Consider the following 18,482-nt stretch of genomic DNA (forward strand, 5'->3'; position numbering starts at 1 on the left):
TAATGCCACACTTGGAACACCACTGCCCTAAGGCATAGAAAGTACCCCGTGCCCTTGAGTCCTGAACTCCGTCATAGTTCTGTACACACCCCATTGCACACTCCCACTCAAGACTGTGAGCTCAAAGACAGGGCTGAGTCCTCTTTATGCCTGTCCTCCCTAGTCCCAGCATATAGACAATATTCAATACGTGGTTATTACATGGATGGGTGGATGGATGGATGGATGGACGGATGGGATGGATGGGTGAATGGATGGGTGGATGGATGGATGACGTATGCACAGATGGATGCATGCATGGATGGATTAGACTGAATTTATTTATACAGCTTTTCATCCAGGCCCAGGACTTCATAAATGTCTATCCTCACTCCAAAAATCAACTCGAAAACATCATCGATAATCATTTCCCTCTGTGCAGAGAAGGCAAAAAGTTCAGAAGTTAACATCACGAGCCTATGTTAAGGGGGTTTTGAATTCTAGTCCAGAGTTCTTTCTGCTACTCTACCCCGCTGGGGCTCCCTACCAAGGCTGCATTTAAGGAGTCACAATGGTATGCTTCTGAGTGCATCTTTCAGAGTCCTATCCTCCCCGGCTGCGCTCCTTTTATTCATGTATGTGTACATCTGTGTGTAGGGGTGTGTGTGTGTGTGTGTGTGTGTACATACGCATGTGCACACACACAGTCATTTATTTCATTTGCAAAAGTAGATGGAGGTGCTAAAACAAATGGAGGGAGAAGAGGCATCCAGCCGCAGGCAGGGAGAGGGTGGGATGCAGCCCGCATGCAGAGAACACCATCAGAAAAGCACTATTTCCCAAAGGGGAGTGCTTGAGCTCCAAGCCACCCTGGCTTCCTGTAGTTGAGGCAGAGAGGCAAGGGCACACAGGAAAGGGGACAAATGTACAGGAAACACAAGAAATGTATACTCAGGAGAAAATGAGAGACTAAGGGAGAAACAAAGGCGCACGAGCATCAGCTTGGGGGCCAGGCGATCAGGAGCGGCAGTGGATTGCTGAGCTTGCAGCCCTGGCAGCAAGGGCTGGGGCAGGGAAGGTCAGGGCCAGCTCCAGCAGGCCACTCCGCTCTTTCAGCAGCAGCAGCAGGCGCAGGATGAACCATGGGCTCTGCTGAAGACACAGTTGGGGGGCGATAGAGCAAGCAACAGCAGGAGGACCAAAGTCAAAAGGTCGCTACTGCTGCAGGTGGTGCGAGCCCAGCTGCCCTTGGCCCTGCAAACCCCTGTGTCTGTAAGGCTGTTTTTCCATTACGCCTCTGCTCACATGCAGCTTGGGTCACCCTGCAGCTCTGCTAAAGGGGGAAAAAGTCAGCATTTCACTTCACTGGTGTCCAGACCTTCTCCTGGGGGAGCCACAGATTAGCCTCTTGGATTAAGCTCTCCTATCTGCCCCTCCCCTCCAAAAGCCTCACCAAGGGAGGATCACGAAGCTGAGACCTTAGGATGCTGCCGAGCTGTCACATCCAATTCAGCACACAGCCCCAGTGGCATTTAGGGGCAGGATGGATGGAAGCCACCCCCTACCCCCAAACAGTGGCAGCAGCTAATGACTGGGTATTAATGATGCTGGCAATTAGTGCTCACAAGAAAATAGTCGGGGGCTGCTCACCAGGGGAATGTGGGAGGGAGCAGAGCACACATTCGGGGCGGCAAGCAAGTCGGCGGCCTATGTGGTGCAGAGAACCTGGGACGAGCAGCTGCCTCATCGGTTTGTCCAGAGAAATTAGGGACGGGGGAAAGGACGGTTTCTGCAGGCACTAAAGGCCTTTCTGCTGTACCCTCCCCACTAGCAAAACTGGGTTAATCACTGAGTTTTCGAGGAGGACGCTGTGAGATGTCATTAAAAAGGTATTTGTGAGGGTTCTGGAAACCTCTTCATGTGGGGAGGCCCCGGATCCGCCTGGGAACACCTATTATTTTCTAGGAGATTTTAAACCCTTGGCCAGCCAAATGATCCTTTTTGAAGAACCCACTTTCTCATCAGCAGGGTGAGAAAGAGAAAAGGGTGAGGGGGAGTTGGAGTGCGTGCCGCACACTGACAAGCCCACAGAGGTGAGAACAAGCCACCATGAGATTTCGCAGGCAGACATCTCCACATAGGGCGAGGGAGACACGCACAGCTTCCTTCCCAAGCAAGGCTATGTGGCCTCAAGGGGAGGACACAAGAAGGCCAAACACCCCCGCCCACGAAGGAGCGTGAGGAGATCCACAGCCGAGTGCTGGTCTCAGAAGTCAGCCAACTCTGAGGGGATCACAGGGATCGCTGGGGAGACTGACTCCTTCTACTTAGAGTCTGCAGCACACCTCCCCGTGCAGCCACAAACACCAGGCACATGGACACGTGCACACACACACACACACACGCACACGCACACATGCACACACACAACACGCACACATGCATGCACACGTACACACAAACGCGCACACACACAAGCACACATGTGCACAAACAACACGTGCACACACATGCACACACACAAGCAAACAGCACGCACACACGCAACACGCGCACACATGCGCACACACGTGCACACATGTACACACACACACACACGCACACACATGCATAGACACACACACCCCGCACTCATAATGAGGCTACAGGAGAACCAAGGAAAATGAGACACAGACAAGAAGCATTCCAAACCCCAGGGCATGAATAAAGGAACAAAACGGCCTGACATTTGAGAAGAGATATAAGGAGATAAGCTAGCACAGGAGAGTGAGAAATAAGGCCACCAAGCTAATAAACACTTTAGAGAGCGCAACAATGGCAAAGAAACGCTTTTCAGGGAGCAACCAAAATCAAAGGAGATTCTTCTCAGCCTCCTTGTGGTAGGAGACAACAGTTCCGTGTGACCTCTTGGTCACTTAGACCAGGGAAAAGAGGAGAGACAGGGAAATGCAAGTATGGGCTGCCTCAGTACAGGTCAGTATCTTTTCCTTTTTGAAAGACAAGGGTGACTGGACCAAGGAAAACTCTTCCCAGAGAGAAGACCTTAGTGTTGGAGCTCCTCAGTCCCTGGCAAGGAGAGGCGGGCAAGGCTCAGGGGGCGCCTCCTGCTCTGCTGTTCAGGTTCTGTCCAGGTGACCACAGCAGGTGAGAAAGCAAGGGCCTGTCGCACTAAAGGTTTGCACCTTGGAAGTGAGCAAAAATTCAAGAAGGTGCTGAAGGCTGAATTGCATCCCCTCCCCACTCCCAAATTCCTATGTTGAAAGCGTAACCCATGGTACCTCAGACTGTGACTTGGTTTGGAGGTAGGGTCCTTAAAGAGGCATTTAAAGAGATAAAGTTAAAATGGGGTTGTTAGGATAGACCCTAATATCCAATCTGACGTGGGTCGGGCACGGCAGCTCACGCCTATAATCCCAACCCTTTGGGAGGCTGAGGTGGGTGGATCACGAGGTCAAGAGATTGAGACCATCCTGGCCAACATGGTGAAACCCTGTCTCTATTAAAAATACAAAAATTAGCTAGGGGTAATGGTGCGTGCCTATCGTCCCAACTACTCGAGAGGCTGAGGCAGGAGAATTGCTTGAACCTGGAAGGCAGAGGTTGCAGTGGGCCAAGATCACACCACTGCACTCCAGCCTGGCGACAGAGAAAGACTCCATCTCAAAAAAAAAAATGAGGAAATGTGGACATAAAAGCAGATGCCAGAGCACGCATGCACAGAGGGACAACTGTGTGAGGGGACAGGAGAAGGCAGCATCTGCAAGCCAAGGAGAGGAAAACAACCCTGCCAGCCCCGTGACCTTAGACCTCCAGCCTCCAGAACTGTGAGAAAATTAATTTCTGTGGTTTAAGTCACTCTGTCTCTGGGGTTGTCTTATAAGAACCCTAGCAAATCCATAAAGAAGGCAATGTTACAAGGGGAAAGTGGGGTGGAGGTTAAGGGAGACCCCACACTAATCCAAAGAATGACCTTGGCCACAGGTGTGTTCATTATTTCAAATATCTGGTGGAAGTGGCCAGTGGACGTCAGTTGACTAAGTCGATGGCTAACACGCATCCTCTAATCCTAGAGTCTGAGTACTTTTAAAGGTCTGATCCCTTTCCTTGCATTGAGTTGTTCACTTTCAGAATCCCTACCACCAAATCTTCTGAACAAAATTAAATACACATGGCCTGTCCATGAATATTCTTCACTAAAAGAGCTCAGTGTGGCCTGCATCTTCGAGCAGGCTCTAAAGATTCCATTATCCCATTTCTATGTTGAGATTTCTGCAGGCCCAGAGACCACACGGGATATTGTAGAGGAAAGTCAAGTGGAAAATGCTAAGCCCTTTTGGATTCCCTAATTCATAATTGGAAGTTGAGGTAGGAAAGCACAGAAATGGAAACACAAATCTTCAGGATCACTTTGGGTCTTGAGAGCCCAACATCCCAAACAACAAATCCACCCAGATCACATTTGCCATTTGAATGCTGAAGCAAAGAACATGGGGTCTCCAGGCAGTGTGTCTAAGGCAGGAGAGCCCTGTACCAAAATGTGATCCCCTCCCCTCTACAACAAAACCACACCAATAGACAAGAATACTCTAAGGCTCTTAGTGGCCAAGCAGGCATTTCGAATGTCTGTCTGAACTGACACACCCATGACCTATGCCCAACCCAGTCTGAATGGCTCTTGAGGAGCTGAGGGAAAAGAGCTGTAGGTCTGGCATCTGACAGTGGCCAGGTAAGGACTTTCTCTTCTGCTTAACACCTTCCTTCCTCTGGGAGCAGAGCAGGGTGTGTGAGCCCAGCCCTGCTATTGTTGGGCTGAGCTGCAGGGGCAGCTGACTGGCTGGCTGAAAGGGCCAATGCACTACAGCACATTGAGACCACTTAAAGGTTGCTACCAGAAGATGCCAGCGCAGCAGTGAGAAAAAGGAACAAGGAACGCTCCCCAGCCTGCCTAACCCACTTCTTCACTGCCCCAACCTAACAAGTAGGCACTCACGCCTGTGGTTCTCATTTCTGTGGTTGGGTGGGGACCGAGTCTCCTGGTCTTGAGCTTCATCCCCCTCCTCGCTGGCCAGGTGAGTGTGAGCATAGTGGTAGCTGAGCCCCGGTCGGTTCTTGTAGCGCTTGCCACAGACTAGAGAGGAAAAGAGGAAAAAAGGGAGAAATGCAAATATTAGCAACCTGTGCAGCCACCGCTATCATTCTCCCAGACAGTGACCCCATCCATCCACCCCAGAGCCAGGCTTCCCTTAAAACTGTCTCCCATCCTAACACCCCTTTCCCCCACCCAACAGAACCAATACCCTTATAACAACTCAGCTCATGGAAAGAAAAACTGTAAAAGTAAAACGAGGTTAAGAGCTGTGTGAGCACTCCACTGTTTCTAGCTGTGAGACCCAGGGCAAGTCACTTGACCTCCCTGTGCCTCAGTTTCTTCAGAGATAAAATGGGAATACTAACAGTACTTACCTCACAGGGTTATTGTGATAAGTTTATCTCTATGCAAAGTACTTAAAACAGTGTCAGGCATGTTGTAAGGGTAATTGTTATAACGTTGAATTCAAAGGACACTGGGAATCTACCCAATCCAACATCCCATGACACAGATGAGGCAAGTGAGACCCAGCAACGCCAAGTGACTTGCCCAGGAACACACAGCTAGTGTGGCAGAGCCACCAGAATCCATGTCTCCTGGGTTCCTGTGCACTGTCCCTTCCACCACCCCATGGTTGGCCTCTGCAAGAAATAGAAAAGTTTTATCTGGATAATACTTCTGATGTCTCACCCAGTGATTTTGTGCCAGAAACACATGCTCCACTTCCACCATGAATGCCATGGAGTTAAAGCATCCTTGGTGAGTGTAGTCACCAAGAGCTGGTGCTCCTGATGCCCCAGGGCAGCCAAATCTGTAAAAGGTGCTCTCACAAGTACTACCTCTCAAATGGGGCAATTTGAGCCAAGGGCAGCGAGCAATCAAAATGTGCCTTCTTGGAGCCAAGAAGAAAGGGCAGCAGTTCTGTTGGTTAGATGCTCAGTTCCTGGGAAGCAGAAATCTGGCTAAATGGCTCAAGGTCACACTACCACCCTCAGCCTCCCCACGTACAGTTCATTATCTCAGCCCCTAGGGGGACGGCATTGCTGGTAGCAGAAACCTCGAAGAGTCTTCCCAGTGAAATGTCCATGCCAACCTTCTATGTTTGCCCCCCAGCCTGGGTCCCCATCACAGCCAACCAAACTGCTCCGCTGGAGTGCTTGAAAGTTACAAATTCTAAAAGACCTTCTCCCTTGGGCTGACATGACCGAGTCATACAAGGAAGCATAAATGCTTCACAAGGTGGGACGAGCACAACTTCAGCAGCAGGCCTGGGTTCAAATCCCAGTTCCAGCTGCTGAGGTTCACTGGCTGTGTGGTTCTGAGAGTATAGAGAAATGCTGTTATCCAGTCATCTTATCCAATGATATTATTCTGATAATTATTACTTCTGAGAGAGTTACTTCTGATATTACTTATTACTTCTGATAGAGTTTCTCTTCCTACCAGATTCTCTTGGAGTTTTTCAGTAGACAAACATTGGCCAAGATAATGTCATCTCTTCTTCCCCATATTTACAGAAACTGTTTGATCATAGCTTAGATCATTTGTAAGAACCACCAAAACAATATTTTAAAATGGCAAAAGCAAGCATTATCCAATGTTAATGAAGGCAGATCTAGTGTTTCACTGTTTAGAATGATGTATCTGGCTAATTTTTAGTCTTTACCACATTTAAGTAGTTCCTCTTATTCCTGTTATAGAGTTTTATTATAGGAGAATTCTAGCAACTACCCTTTCAGCATCTACTATAATATGACTCTCCTTTAGTTTGTTGATAAGGTAAATTACGTTGATTTCCTAATATTTCTTATTATTGAACCATTCTTGAATTCCTAGAATGCACTCCATTTGGTCAGAGTATATTATTTATTTGATATACTGCTGCATTCTGTTTTCTAATATTGCATCTTGAATCTGTGCTAAGACTTGAGCTCGATCTATAATTTTGGGACCATCTTTTATTAGGTTTCAATTTTATGGTCATGTTGATTTCTAAAAATGAATTGAGTTTTGCTGCATGAAATTGGACAAGCTGTGCCTTTTCTTTTATCTGAAAATGAGGATAACAGTACTTACCTTGAAGGATGGGTAAAGGGATTATAAATAGCATTTGTAAAGCAGTTCTCTCAATACCCAGCACATAATAGATGCTCAGTAAATGGTAAATGAGGGGCAAGGGCTGTCAGCATTTTTTGCTGCATCTTAAGTACTGGACCTTCCTGAAAAGAGGGACTTTGACCCTTGCCTCATATTATAAAGTCTGGCAATTGGTTGGACTTCCTTGATAAGAGGAGAGTCTGAAATTCAAGTTGGTGACCTAGTGACTATAAATTCAAGGCCCAATGTTTAGCTCCCACTTATAAGTGAGAACATACGGTATTTGATTTTCTATTTTTGCATTAATTCACTTAGGATAATGGTCTCCAGCTGCATCCATATTGCAAAGGACATGATTTTGTTCTTTTTTATGGCTGTGTAATATTCCATGGAATATACTAAACACTGGGTACACACAGACATGAAGATGGAAATGACAGACACTGGGGGCTCCAAAAGAGGGAAGGGAAGGGAAGGAAGGGGACAAGGCTGGAAAAACTACCGGTTGGGTACTATGTTCACAATTTGAGTGACAGGTTTAATAGAAGCCCAAACCTTAGCATTATGTAATATATGCACGTAACAAACCTGAATCTAAAAAAATAAAAAATTAAAATAAATAGGCCTATCATTGGCTACTTACACTCATATATTCTCTCTTCCGCTCTCTCATAAATATTGTAAAAAAATAAAATTAAAATAAAATAAAAGAGTACTATGCATCTCAATTCCATGTGACTCAGGAAGCCAGACCCAAAGAGGCCCCTGAGGTGCACTCTGGATCTGCTCGTGGCTTTTTCTATTTAGCTTTTTGGATAATCTGAAGTTAATACACAGCAAATTATGGGGTCATTGCATATAAATCCATTTAGTTGCCAAGCATACTGTTAGTAAGGAATAAATGTTTACTAAAAGTAATGATAATGATATCAGTATTTACACAAAGAGGCCTCAGCCGCCTCTGCAGATCCCCAGTATAAACTCACAGCATTTCACTTGTGCCATTTTGTTATGTCAATCATCACTGTTGCTTAATCACACAATTTCAGGATCTTAATGGTCATTCGGTCTATCTAGAGAAGTGTTTTATTCCCACCAACTCTAGAAGGCCTGTTCTGGACAACTCCATTGATAGGGAACTCACTACCATTCAGAGCAGGCGTTTCTCCTTTAGACTCCCTGAATTACGGCTATGTCTGCACTGAAGGACCTCTCTTAAGGACAATTTCATATCAATTTCATCTTGATATCAACAACTCCACCTCATATGTTGACATATACATACTACACATTAAAACATATTTGTTGAGTGGCTCATGAATGAATACAGAACCACTTTGTGGGAAGGCCAGGAGATGGGGGAAGAGGCAAGCTTGTAGAATCTAATACTTCTACCCACATTAAGCTCAGACTAATTGTTCTTAAAAATCTACAAAACCAAACCTAAGCAAAAATATCCTTCCCCAACATGGTAGAAAGTAATAATGTTTAGAGCAAATCCTTTTGCTAGAACAGAGATTCTCAGACAGTGGTCCCCAGACCAGCACCATCTACACCTCCTGGCAACCTGTTAGAGATGCAAACTCTTGGGCTCCACCCCAGACCGACTGAATCAGAAACTCTGGGGGTGGGGCCCAGTGATCTAGATTTTTAAAAGCCCTCTAGGTGATTCTGATGCACACTAAAGTTTGAGAACACTGGGCTAGAAGGCTGGGTCTATTTAGGCTTGACTCCACCCACCCTACGTCCCCATGCCCTTCTTGATGGATGACCGTGGCAGGCAGGGGCAGGACAGGCAGCCTTGAGACCTTCGTTCAGTTATTAACAGAATCAGGACCCAACAGTACATGGAGGTCCCAGAAGCCAGACTTCTTCACGAAGAACCGTCTGGTTGGAGCTCCATTTTTAACCAGGTATTTGTACCATGTCATTCTTCCATCACCAGGTCTTCAATTCAAGAAATATTTATTAGTCACCTAATATGTGCCCCACCCTCTGCCACAAGAAGGACAAAAATGAACAAGCCCCAGACCCCTCCATGGAGGAGGGAGGTGGGTTGAATACAAGCCAGAGGGAGGTGGGTTGAATACAGTGAGTCCGTGCCAGGCAAAGAGGGACATCAAAGAGGGGCCAGGAAACTGGCTTGAGCGAGTGGGGTACGGCTTCCCAGAGTAGGAGCCCCTGACATAAGCAGGACTTCAGCAGACAAAGGGGGCCCAAAGCACATGCAGTCATCACCTCTGCAAGCTGCGAGAAGTCTAACCAAGTTGAAGAGGTGGAGCGGTGGGGGTGATGTGAGGAAGACTAACAGGAGAGGAAGCTGAGCAGGGCTTTATCCCGACGATGGGGCAGCCAGGGGAGGATTCTATCCTGAGGACCAACTTAAGCAGATTGACATGTTAGAAATACTGCTTAAGATTGTAGGGCAGAATACAGATTTGAAGGTGGCGAGGGGCTATTTCGATTGTTTACCTGTGAAACAATGAGGACTTGTGCATGGAGAGGCAAAATGGGGTGGGAGAAGGCTTAACGAGAGAACCTGGTGGAAGAGGGAGTGAGTAAGAAAGCAAGGAGGAACCCAGAAAGACTAACATGGCCTTCCTGGCCATGCCCCACCCAGCCCCATCCACCTCTCCAGCCTCTTCTGACACCATATTCTGCCTCCTGCGCGGCCCTCCTGCTTGTTGGCCTTTTCACTTATTACAGATTTCTCTTCCCACCACAGAGTCTTCGCACAAGCTCTTTCCTCTGCCTAGACTGTCCCCATCCCCAATTTGCCTGATTAAGGTCTAATCATCCCTCTGATCTCAGCTCAAAAGTCCTCCCCCAGGGAAGTCTTTCCAATCAAAATTACAACCTTAGTTTTTTGCCTTCCTAGGACTAATCACGTGTCAATACAGACAGTCCGTAATTTACAATGGTTTGACTTTTGATTTTTCAGCTATATAATGGTGTGAAAGCAATACACATTCAGTAGAAACCATACCTTAAGGATCTATACAACTGTTCTGTTTTTCAGTACAGTATTCAATAAATTACATGAGATATTCAATGCTTTATTATAAAATAGGCTTTGTGTTAGATGATGTTGGCCAACTGTAGGATAATGTACATGTTCAAAGTAGGCTAGGGCTGGGGGCAGTGGCTCACACCTGTAATACCAGCACTTTGTGGGGGCCAAGGTGGGAGGATCCCTTGAGCCCAGGAGTTGAAGACCAGCCTAGCCAACATGGTGAAACCCCATCTCTACAAAAAATACAAAAATTAGCCACATTTGGTGGTGCACACCTGTAGTCCCAGCTACTCAGGAGGCTGTGGTGGGAAGATCACTTGAGCCCAGGAAGCAGAGGTTGCAGCGAGCTGAGATCACACCACAGCACTCTAGCCTGGGTGACGGAGCAAGACCCTGTCTCAAAAAAATAAAATAAAGATGTAGGCTAGGCTACGCTATGGTTTAGTAGGTTTGGTAGGTTAGGTGTATGACATGCATTTTCGACTTAGAATATTTTCAACTCATGATAGGTTTGCCAGGACATAGCCCCACTGTAAGTGGACGAGCACCTGTAGGCGTCTCTCTCACTGGCAGCAAGCATGGCAGGTCCTGTGTGTCCACAGGCGCTGTGTCCTGATGACCAGCACAGGGCCTCACTTGAGGCAGGTGACCAATGTCAGCTACGGAAAGCAAAGAAGATGCCCATGTTTCTGACGTGGGCAACTGGGTAGAAGGATGAAGGAGGAAAAACAGATTTAAAGAAGGAAGAGAATGAGTTGAATTTACCTGAAGCTTGGGAAAGAGATGTAGATTTTGGAGCTGGCAGGGTGGCAATGGATGTTATAAGTGTGGGAAAAAGTGTCAAGAAGAGATTGTGGAGAGAGAAAAGAGAGGCACCTACACAGGATAGAACTCAGAAAACACCAGGATCGTAAGAGACTGGTGAAGAAAGAGAAACTGATTTTTTTTTTATTATTTGTTTAGAAAGGATTGAGTGTGGTGGCTCACTCTTATAATCCCAGCACTTTGGGAGGCTGAGGCAGGAGGATCACTTGAGTACAGAAGTTCAACACCCACCTGGGCAACATAGAAAGGCCCCATCTTTGCAAAAAATAATTCAAAATTAGCCAGGTATGGTGGCATGCTCCTGTAGTCCCAGCTACTTAGAAGGCTGAGGTGGGAGGATCACTTGAGCCCAGGAGGTTGAGGCTGCAGTGAGCCATGATTGTGCCACTGCACTCCAGCCTGGGTGACAGAGATTCTGTCTCAAAAAATAAAAATAAAAAAATAAAATAAATTTAATAATTGTTAAGAAACATAAGCCAAAGGAATAGGAGGGTTTCAAGACGACAGTAACAATGACACCACCCGTCACAGCTCCTGCCAGCAGCTGCTGAGTGTTTACCATGGACCAGGCCCACTCCAAGTGCTTCAAGTAAATTGACTCACAGCAACCTGCATCCCCATTTTAAAGAAGGACGAGGAGATTCTGCACCGAGGCAGAGCCACATTCATAAATTAGATGCCTGAGAAGGGTCAAGAAGGTTGGAGACTAAGAAGAGACCACTGGATTTGGAAATTGGGAAGTTGCCTTAACAAGAAGAGAATCCACAAAGTTGAGGAGCACAACTGCAGGGTGCTCCGAGAAATGAGGAAGTGCTGATGGGGCCAGCTGTGGGAGGAGGAAAGACGGAGGTTGGTGAGTGGAGGGGAGCTTAGGATCAGGGGAGACTGGGGTGGAGCCTGTGTTTTACTAGGCTATTCTGACTCCCAAGTCTTAGTCCTTGGAATGATTTCATCGTAGGGGCAAGAGGAAGAGTGAAGACTTCCAAGATTTGTTTTGGTTGGATTGCATCAGGATCAAACTGCTTCATTACAATGGAAAGAAACGTCTTGAAATCCTGCTTTGACTGGCTTAGAAAAGCCAGCACTGTTTCTCCTTCTGTGTTTAATCATGTCTTCCTGTCACCGCAAGCACCATGGGCCAGCTTCGTGAGCCTGTGACCTGTGTGTCCAGACAGGGCCCAAGTTCGGAAAGGCCCCACACTTGGTTTAATGCCCTGCTGTTGCCATCTTGAAATTCTTAATATTTGTTGAAAAGGGGCCCCCACATTTTCATTTAGCAGCTGACCCTACAAATCACGTAGCCGGTTCTAGAAGCCTGTTGGGTTCAGAGTGGAGATCTGGGACTAAGTTACTCCAAATAGCTGACCTGATAGTCTGAGAGCTGCCAAGGTGAATCTGGGTCCCAACCAGCACTGAGTCAGGCATAAAATTCCCTTCTGAGATAACCTTGAAAGTCTGGCCAGAGTGGTTAGCCACTCAGTAGTCATCATCTCAGTGCCATCAACCACCCAGGCCTGGCTTTAGGCTCTGCCCTCAGAGAGGCAGAATCTGCAGCAGGTAAGTGGGCAGGCTGGATCTGAACTGCCTGGGTTCAAGTTCCAGGTCTGCTGTTGACTGTGTGATCTTGGGCAAGTTACTAATCCTCTCTGTGCCTCAGCATCCTCTCCGTAAAACAAGGTGGATCATGACAGCACACCTGCTCCCTGCAGGGAGACCCATATGAGAGAATGCGTTTAAAACAAAGCCCAGCTCATAGGGAGTCGCGGCTGTTCTCAGCTGCTCTCATCACCACTGCTGTCAAAGTGGCCCAACAAAAAGGATAAACCCCAAAGTGGGGAGTTATTTCTCCTCTGAAGTCAGGAGTGGAATAGCAAGGAAAAGAGGGTGGGAAAAGAAACATTTTGAAAATAAAGTACTGGAACCATCTGCTCTCCTTTTATCATGTCGGCATTCTCACTCTGGAAATATCTGTCGTGCAGAATCAGCCTGAGCTCCCAGGGGCGCTGAAGCAGCAGAGAGGGCCATGCCCCGTCTTCCCACTCCAGTCTCCTTCCCCGGAGGCAAGCACTTTTGCATCATGCACCTCTGAAGCCACCACCCCTGGGACCAGTCGGCCCTGCCTGTGTACGACCTAAGGTCCTTCTTTTCACCTTGGCAAGCGTGCACCTGGAGTTTGTGTTCCTGGCACGGTGCACATGGAGAGCAGTGGCTGTGACAATAAGGGAGGTCCAGCTTGCCTTCTCTCTCTCCTTCCCCCTGGGGCGGATCCATCTGTCAAGCTGCAGAAGGAGTGTTTTGCCCACTTCCCAATCCAGAACTGGATTCTGCATGCAGGACCTCCTGTCTGGAGTTACGGATGCCTTCAGTGCTGCTCCCAAATATTTATTGCACACCCCTGCCCCCTTCAATCCTACCCCACTCACTCCTAGCCTGGGCGGGGGTCGGGGGGGAGTCGGGAGGAGGAGGAATCAGGGGCAGCTTGTGTGAACAAAGCCACTGCAGCAAACAGCAGAATCCTTCCTGCCGGGGAGAAGCGGCCGCCTTCCCCACTGATAACTTAATGACTCTGGCACATTTTCATCAGCCCAACTTGGAGCACACAGTGGGTATCTGAGCCAGTGGTTTCCGAGAGACTGAAAGCACTGACTGAAGGCAATTACAGGATGAGCATCCCAGAGACAAAGCCTGGGCCCTGGGAGTCACCAGCCAGTCACCAGCCGCATCGCATTCCCAGCTCTGCCCCGTGGCACTGACATACAACCCTGAGGACACCGCTGCCTTCTCTCTGCAGCTGGACTTCCTCATCTGTCACCCAGACCCCACTGTGCCTGTCATCTGCCGAGGCCTCCAAGGCATCAGACCTACCATCAGGCAGCACCCATTCCCATGCAGAATCTCACAGCTCAGGAGGCAAGGATTCCCATTCCACAGATGATAAAAATGAGTCTGGGGGAGTTTAAGCAATTCTCTGGATGGCACAGCCAGAGTCTGAGCCCTGGTCTCTCTGCCCTTGAAGCATGTGACTAAAAGGTACGCTGGTGAGTCTCTGGCACTGCCTCCCTCCCCACCCACCCCAACAGCCTGGGGCTGACTGGCATGGCCTGCTTCACCCATGCTCCCTTGCTCTCGGCAAGAAGGAGGCAGCAGCAGGAGAACAGAGGGTGGGAAGAAAAACACATGGGGACCTGGGCCCTGCCCTGCTTGGGCACTGTGCTGTACGGGGGCCCACCTCCAAGACGACAGTCCTGCCTGGCTCTGGGAACCCCGTGTCTCCCCTGCTCCTTGGAGCTGGGGATAGGGAGGGCCTCCCGCTCTCCCTGTCAGCACCTTCATCTTGCCCACACCTTCATCTTGCCCACACCTTCATCTTGCCCACACCTTCATAATCACTCTGGCTTCCAATTCCCTTCCATCCAGCCCTTCTGAGTGGAATCTCACGTCCTGCCAGATACCATTTTGGCGCATATTCACACCCTACCAGACTGGTCCATGGAAGTTTGGGGCCACCAACACCTCCCAACAGCCCTCCGTCTTCTCTCTGCAGAACCATCTGGGGAATGCAGGAATTCCCACAACCAATTCCCCCGAGCAGGGAGAAGCCCCAGCTGAGAAAAGCCCTGTGTGACTCCCAGATACAAGCTCAGATCGGGATAAAGCCCAGGAGATACTTCCAAAAGCCGCCTGCTCAGACTGGCTACCCAGGGTACAGCTGTTCATCCCACAGTCACTGCAACTGGCCAGGATTTTCTCAAAAGCCAGTGGTGGACTCAGCCCCCAACTGGGCTTCTTCTCCCTCCCCTGCCCTTGAAGCTCAGAGGCCAGCAAACTCGGTGGCCTTCTAGAGACTGGGGGTCTGGTCCTGGGTCTGATACTAACCCGCTATGCACCCTTGGACAAATTCATACCTTTCTGGGTCTTGATTTTCTTATCTGCAGAATATGGGGGTTGGATCAGATGATCTCTAAGTCCTTTGCATTCTAGCACTTCACAACTCTCTGTAGGTCCTGAAGCTATTATCTCCTCAACTGTGATAGGAAAATGATGAGGCTCCCAGGGGCTGGCTACACCCACCTCCCCCCACCCCACCCCGCCCTCCTGTGGCTTCATACCTTCTTTCAGGCCACCCTTGATGCTTATTTTAAGCTGAATTCCTTTGGATGGAGACACAGGGGACTGGGGGCAGGGGTGGGGTAAAACACCCTGATTTTTCACAGCCATATTCCTTGGGGCCTGGCGGGGACCCAGGATCTACCAAACTCCAGTGACCCAAAAGTCCTGTGTCTTCATCAAGGGGCAGTGTCCTGCTTATTTTAGGAATTTACTAGATGTGAGGAAGAACAGAGAGAAGCAACCAGACTCTCATTTCAAAATATTCTATCACCTGATTTCTGGATCCTCAGCAGGGAAATGCAGAAACCCCTAAAACCAAAGCACTCCATGTGTTATGGGAACGCTTCCTGCCCTGCTGAGAAGCTGAGTAACAGAAGGCTGGTGAAGTTGGGAGTCTGCCTTCTTGGGTCAGCTAATTCGCAACGTGACCTTGGGCAAGTGACTTAATCTCTCTCAGCCTCAGTTTCCTCGTCTGTAAAATGAGGGCAATACAGTTTGTAGCTCGCGGAGGCGTGTGAGAACTGCAGGAGTTCATCTTCTTACAATGCTCAGCCCAGTGCCTGGCACACAGCACATGTTCAACAAACATCAGCTATTTTTGATCATTCATTTAACTTGATCAGATGACTTCCCTAGATTCTGACAACTCCAGCAGCTAGGGCACAGAACACAACTGGGGCCCCGGCTTAGGTTAGTTTCTCGATTCGGTATAAAGAAAATAAATATTTATTGAGAATATCTATGAACCAAGCAGTGAGCTAATTGTTTTTACACATTGTCTCATTGAACCCTCTTGGAAACCCACTAAGGTTAATATTATTGTCCTCACCTAACAGACCAAAAAACCAAGGCTCAAAGAGGTTTTGTGATTTGCCTGAGGTCACGGCTAGGAAGTGACCTGGTAAAGATTCAAATCCTGGCTTTCTGACTCCGGAGCCACCTCCTTCCAACTGGCATCCCTTGCAGGGCAGTGTCTTTGATTCCTGATTCTAGAGAGTGCTGCATTAGCATGTCCTTAATTAGCTTAAGAGTGAAACTGAATTCTCTTTTCAATTTTACAATAAAAATAATTTAAATAATAAATGTCATTGTCAACATTTCTGGGGAAGGTAAAAAGAGAAAGGTCAAAAATCAGACCTGATTACACTAAGCTGAGGCAGCCCCCAGGCATCTGGGAATCTTGCTAGCATCCTCTCTCTGAAGATCTCTGTACACCTCCCATGCCAGGACATCAGTGCAGCCTCAAATGCTGAGCAGGCTTTATTTGTGAGTTCCAGGCTATCCAGTGTGATTCCCCGCCCCCTGCCTGAGGTAGGCCTTCTTCCACCTACAATGTCAGTGTAAGCTCCTCAGTTCCTTTGAGGAAACAACAAATGTCCATTAGCATCTGTTAGACGTTTCTGCCTGGATTCCTGCCATTTCTACCAACTCATATGTCAGCTTCATCACGCTCCCAAAATTACTTCCCCCTTTTAGGATATTCCAGTTAAGCCTCCCCTTGTGTCTCAACGACCCAAGTGCAAGATGTCAAGAGTCATCATTGCCACCTCCCTCTCTCCTCTCTCCTGCTCTCCACACCCTGTCCATCATCTGCTGGGTTCTGTGAATTTCTCTTTCATTAAGTCTTCCTTGTCTGCCCCATCCATTTAACTCCTGCTATCACCACCATCCAGATTTCACGTCTTCTCCTAGCTGACTAGAAAAGACTCTTCTCAGTCATCAGGCTCCAGGCTTTCCTCCCTGAACACCGAATCCTACAGATCAACCTTCCTAGAGATGTCTCCAGGATTGTCATGAATTACCACTGACCATGCAGGCCAACGTGTAAGCCAGGGGTCCCCAATCCCCCGGGCTACAGACTGACACCTGGGCTGCACAGCAGGAGGTGAGTGGCGGGCAGGCAAGCAAAACTTCATCTGTATTTACAGCCGCTCTCCATCACTCACATTACCGCCTGAGCTCCACCTTCTGTCTGATCAGATTAGATCTCACATTAGATTCTCACAGAAGCACGAACCCTACTGTGAACTGCACATGCAAGGGATCTAGGTTGTGTGCTCCTTATGAGAATCTAATGCCTGACGATCTGTCACTGTCTCTCATCACCCCCAGATGGGACCATCTTGTTGAGGGAAAACAAGCTCAGGGCTCCCACTGATTCTACATTATGGTGAGCTGTATAATTATTTCATTATATATTACAATGTAATAATCATACAAATAAAGTGCACAATAAGTGTAATGTGCTCAAATCATCCCAAAACCCGCCCCCCACCCCTGGTCCGTGGAAAAATTTTCTTCCATGAAACCAGTCCCTGGTGCCAAAAAGCTTGGGTACTGTGGCTCTAAGCACCTCAGCCTGATGTTCTCAGCAGCCCTGGTCTAACTCTGTGCCCCCAGTCTCCCTAACCACATGCTCTGGGTTAGTCGAGCTGATCCTTCTTCTTTCCTGGTATGCACAACCCACATTCCCTTCTCCAGACATTCATCAACAGTTTGGAAGCACCACTGCTGCGGCTGGGCTGCAAGTTGATTCTGGCCTGGACCCTGCCCTCAGAAGGCTCAAAGTCCAGCCTGAGGGAGCAGAGAAACAAATTGTCATCACATAATGTGGGAGACAGCCTACCAGGAGGTATGCACAAGGTACCAGCAGCTTCCAGAAAGGGGGAGTGACAGTACATGTGGTGGGGGAGAGAAGGAGAATGAGAGCGAGAAAAAGAAAGAGAGAGATGAATGACTGGGATCAAATCCTGGCTCTGCCATTTATTCACTGTATGACCTCAGGAAAGTTAATTAACCCTTCCTCTCCCCAGTTGCCTTATCTGTAGGATAGAGATGACCAAAGCATCCATCTCACAGCACTTTTGTGGGGGTTAAAGAGTTAATATAGATGAAGCCAACAGAATATTCCAGGTCTATAATATAAGTCAACAAACTTCAGCATTATCATTATTATCTCTTCCCCCTACCCCTGGGCACACCCATCCACCCCTGGGGACCAACATCAATTCCATCCATGTGCCCTAAGGGCCTTCTTGGCATCCTGGGGCTGCACCCTGTGACATAGCAACCCCTCTTCATGTGACCATTCCCTGCCCTGTTCCTTCAGTGCTCACTGTCCCCTCACTTAAATACCGCCCAGCAGTGTGCTCTCTCCTGTGCAATATCAGACTTTCTCCTCCCAGGTATATTGGAGAAAGAAAATAAGAAGACCAAGGTGGGGGAAACCTTTGTCAAGCACATGCCACGTGCAAAGCTTTTTATATACACCATCACAGTCAGCTTTCCCACCGTGCCCCATTCCCACGCACACCGGAGGACATGGAGACTCCCAGCAGCAAATGACTTTCTCGATGTCACAGATAACAA

At 48.2% G+C, this 18,482-nt stretch overlaps 1 protein-coding gene across 1 annotated transcript in view; it reads right to left on the minus strand.

The window, feature by feature from the left end:
• Positions 1–18,482, minus strand: part of DPF3 (double PHD fingers 3) — a 275,892-nt gene that overhangs the window by 68,809 nt on the left and 188,601 nt on the right. The window contains exon 7 of the mRNA XM_025392879.1: positions 4,970–5,107. Within this exon, the coding sequence (XP_025248664.1) occupies positions 4,970–5,107 (138 nt within the window). The remainder of the gene's footprint in view (positions 1–4,969; positions 5,108–18,482) is intronic.

Source organism: Theropithecus gelada, chromosome 7b (genome assembly GCF_003255815.1).
Source record: "Theropithecus gelada isolate Dixy chromosome 7b, Tgel_1.0, whole genome shotgun sequence".
Classification (NCBI taxonomy): Eukaryota; Metazoa; Chordata; class Mammalia; order Primates; family Cercopithecidae; genus Theropithecus; species Theropithecus gelada.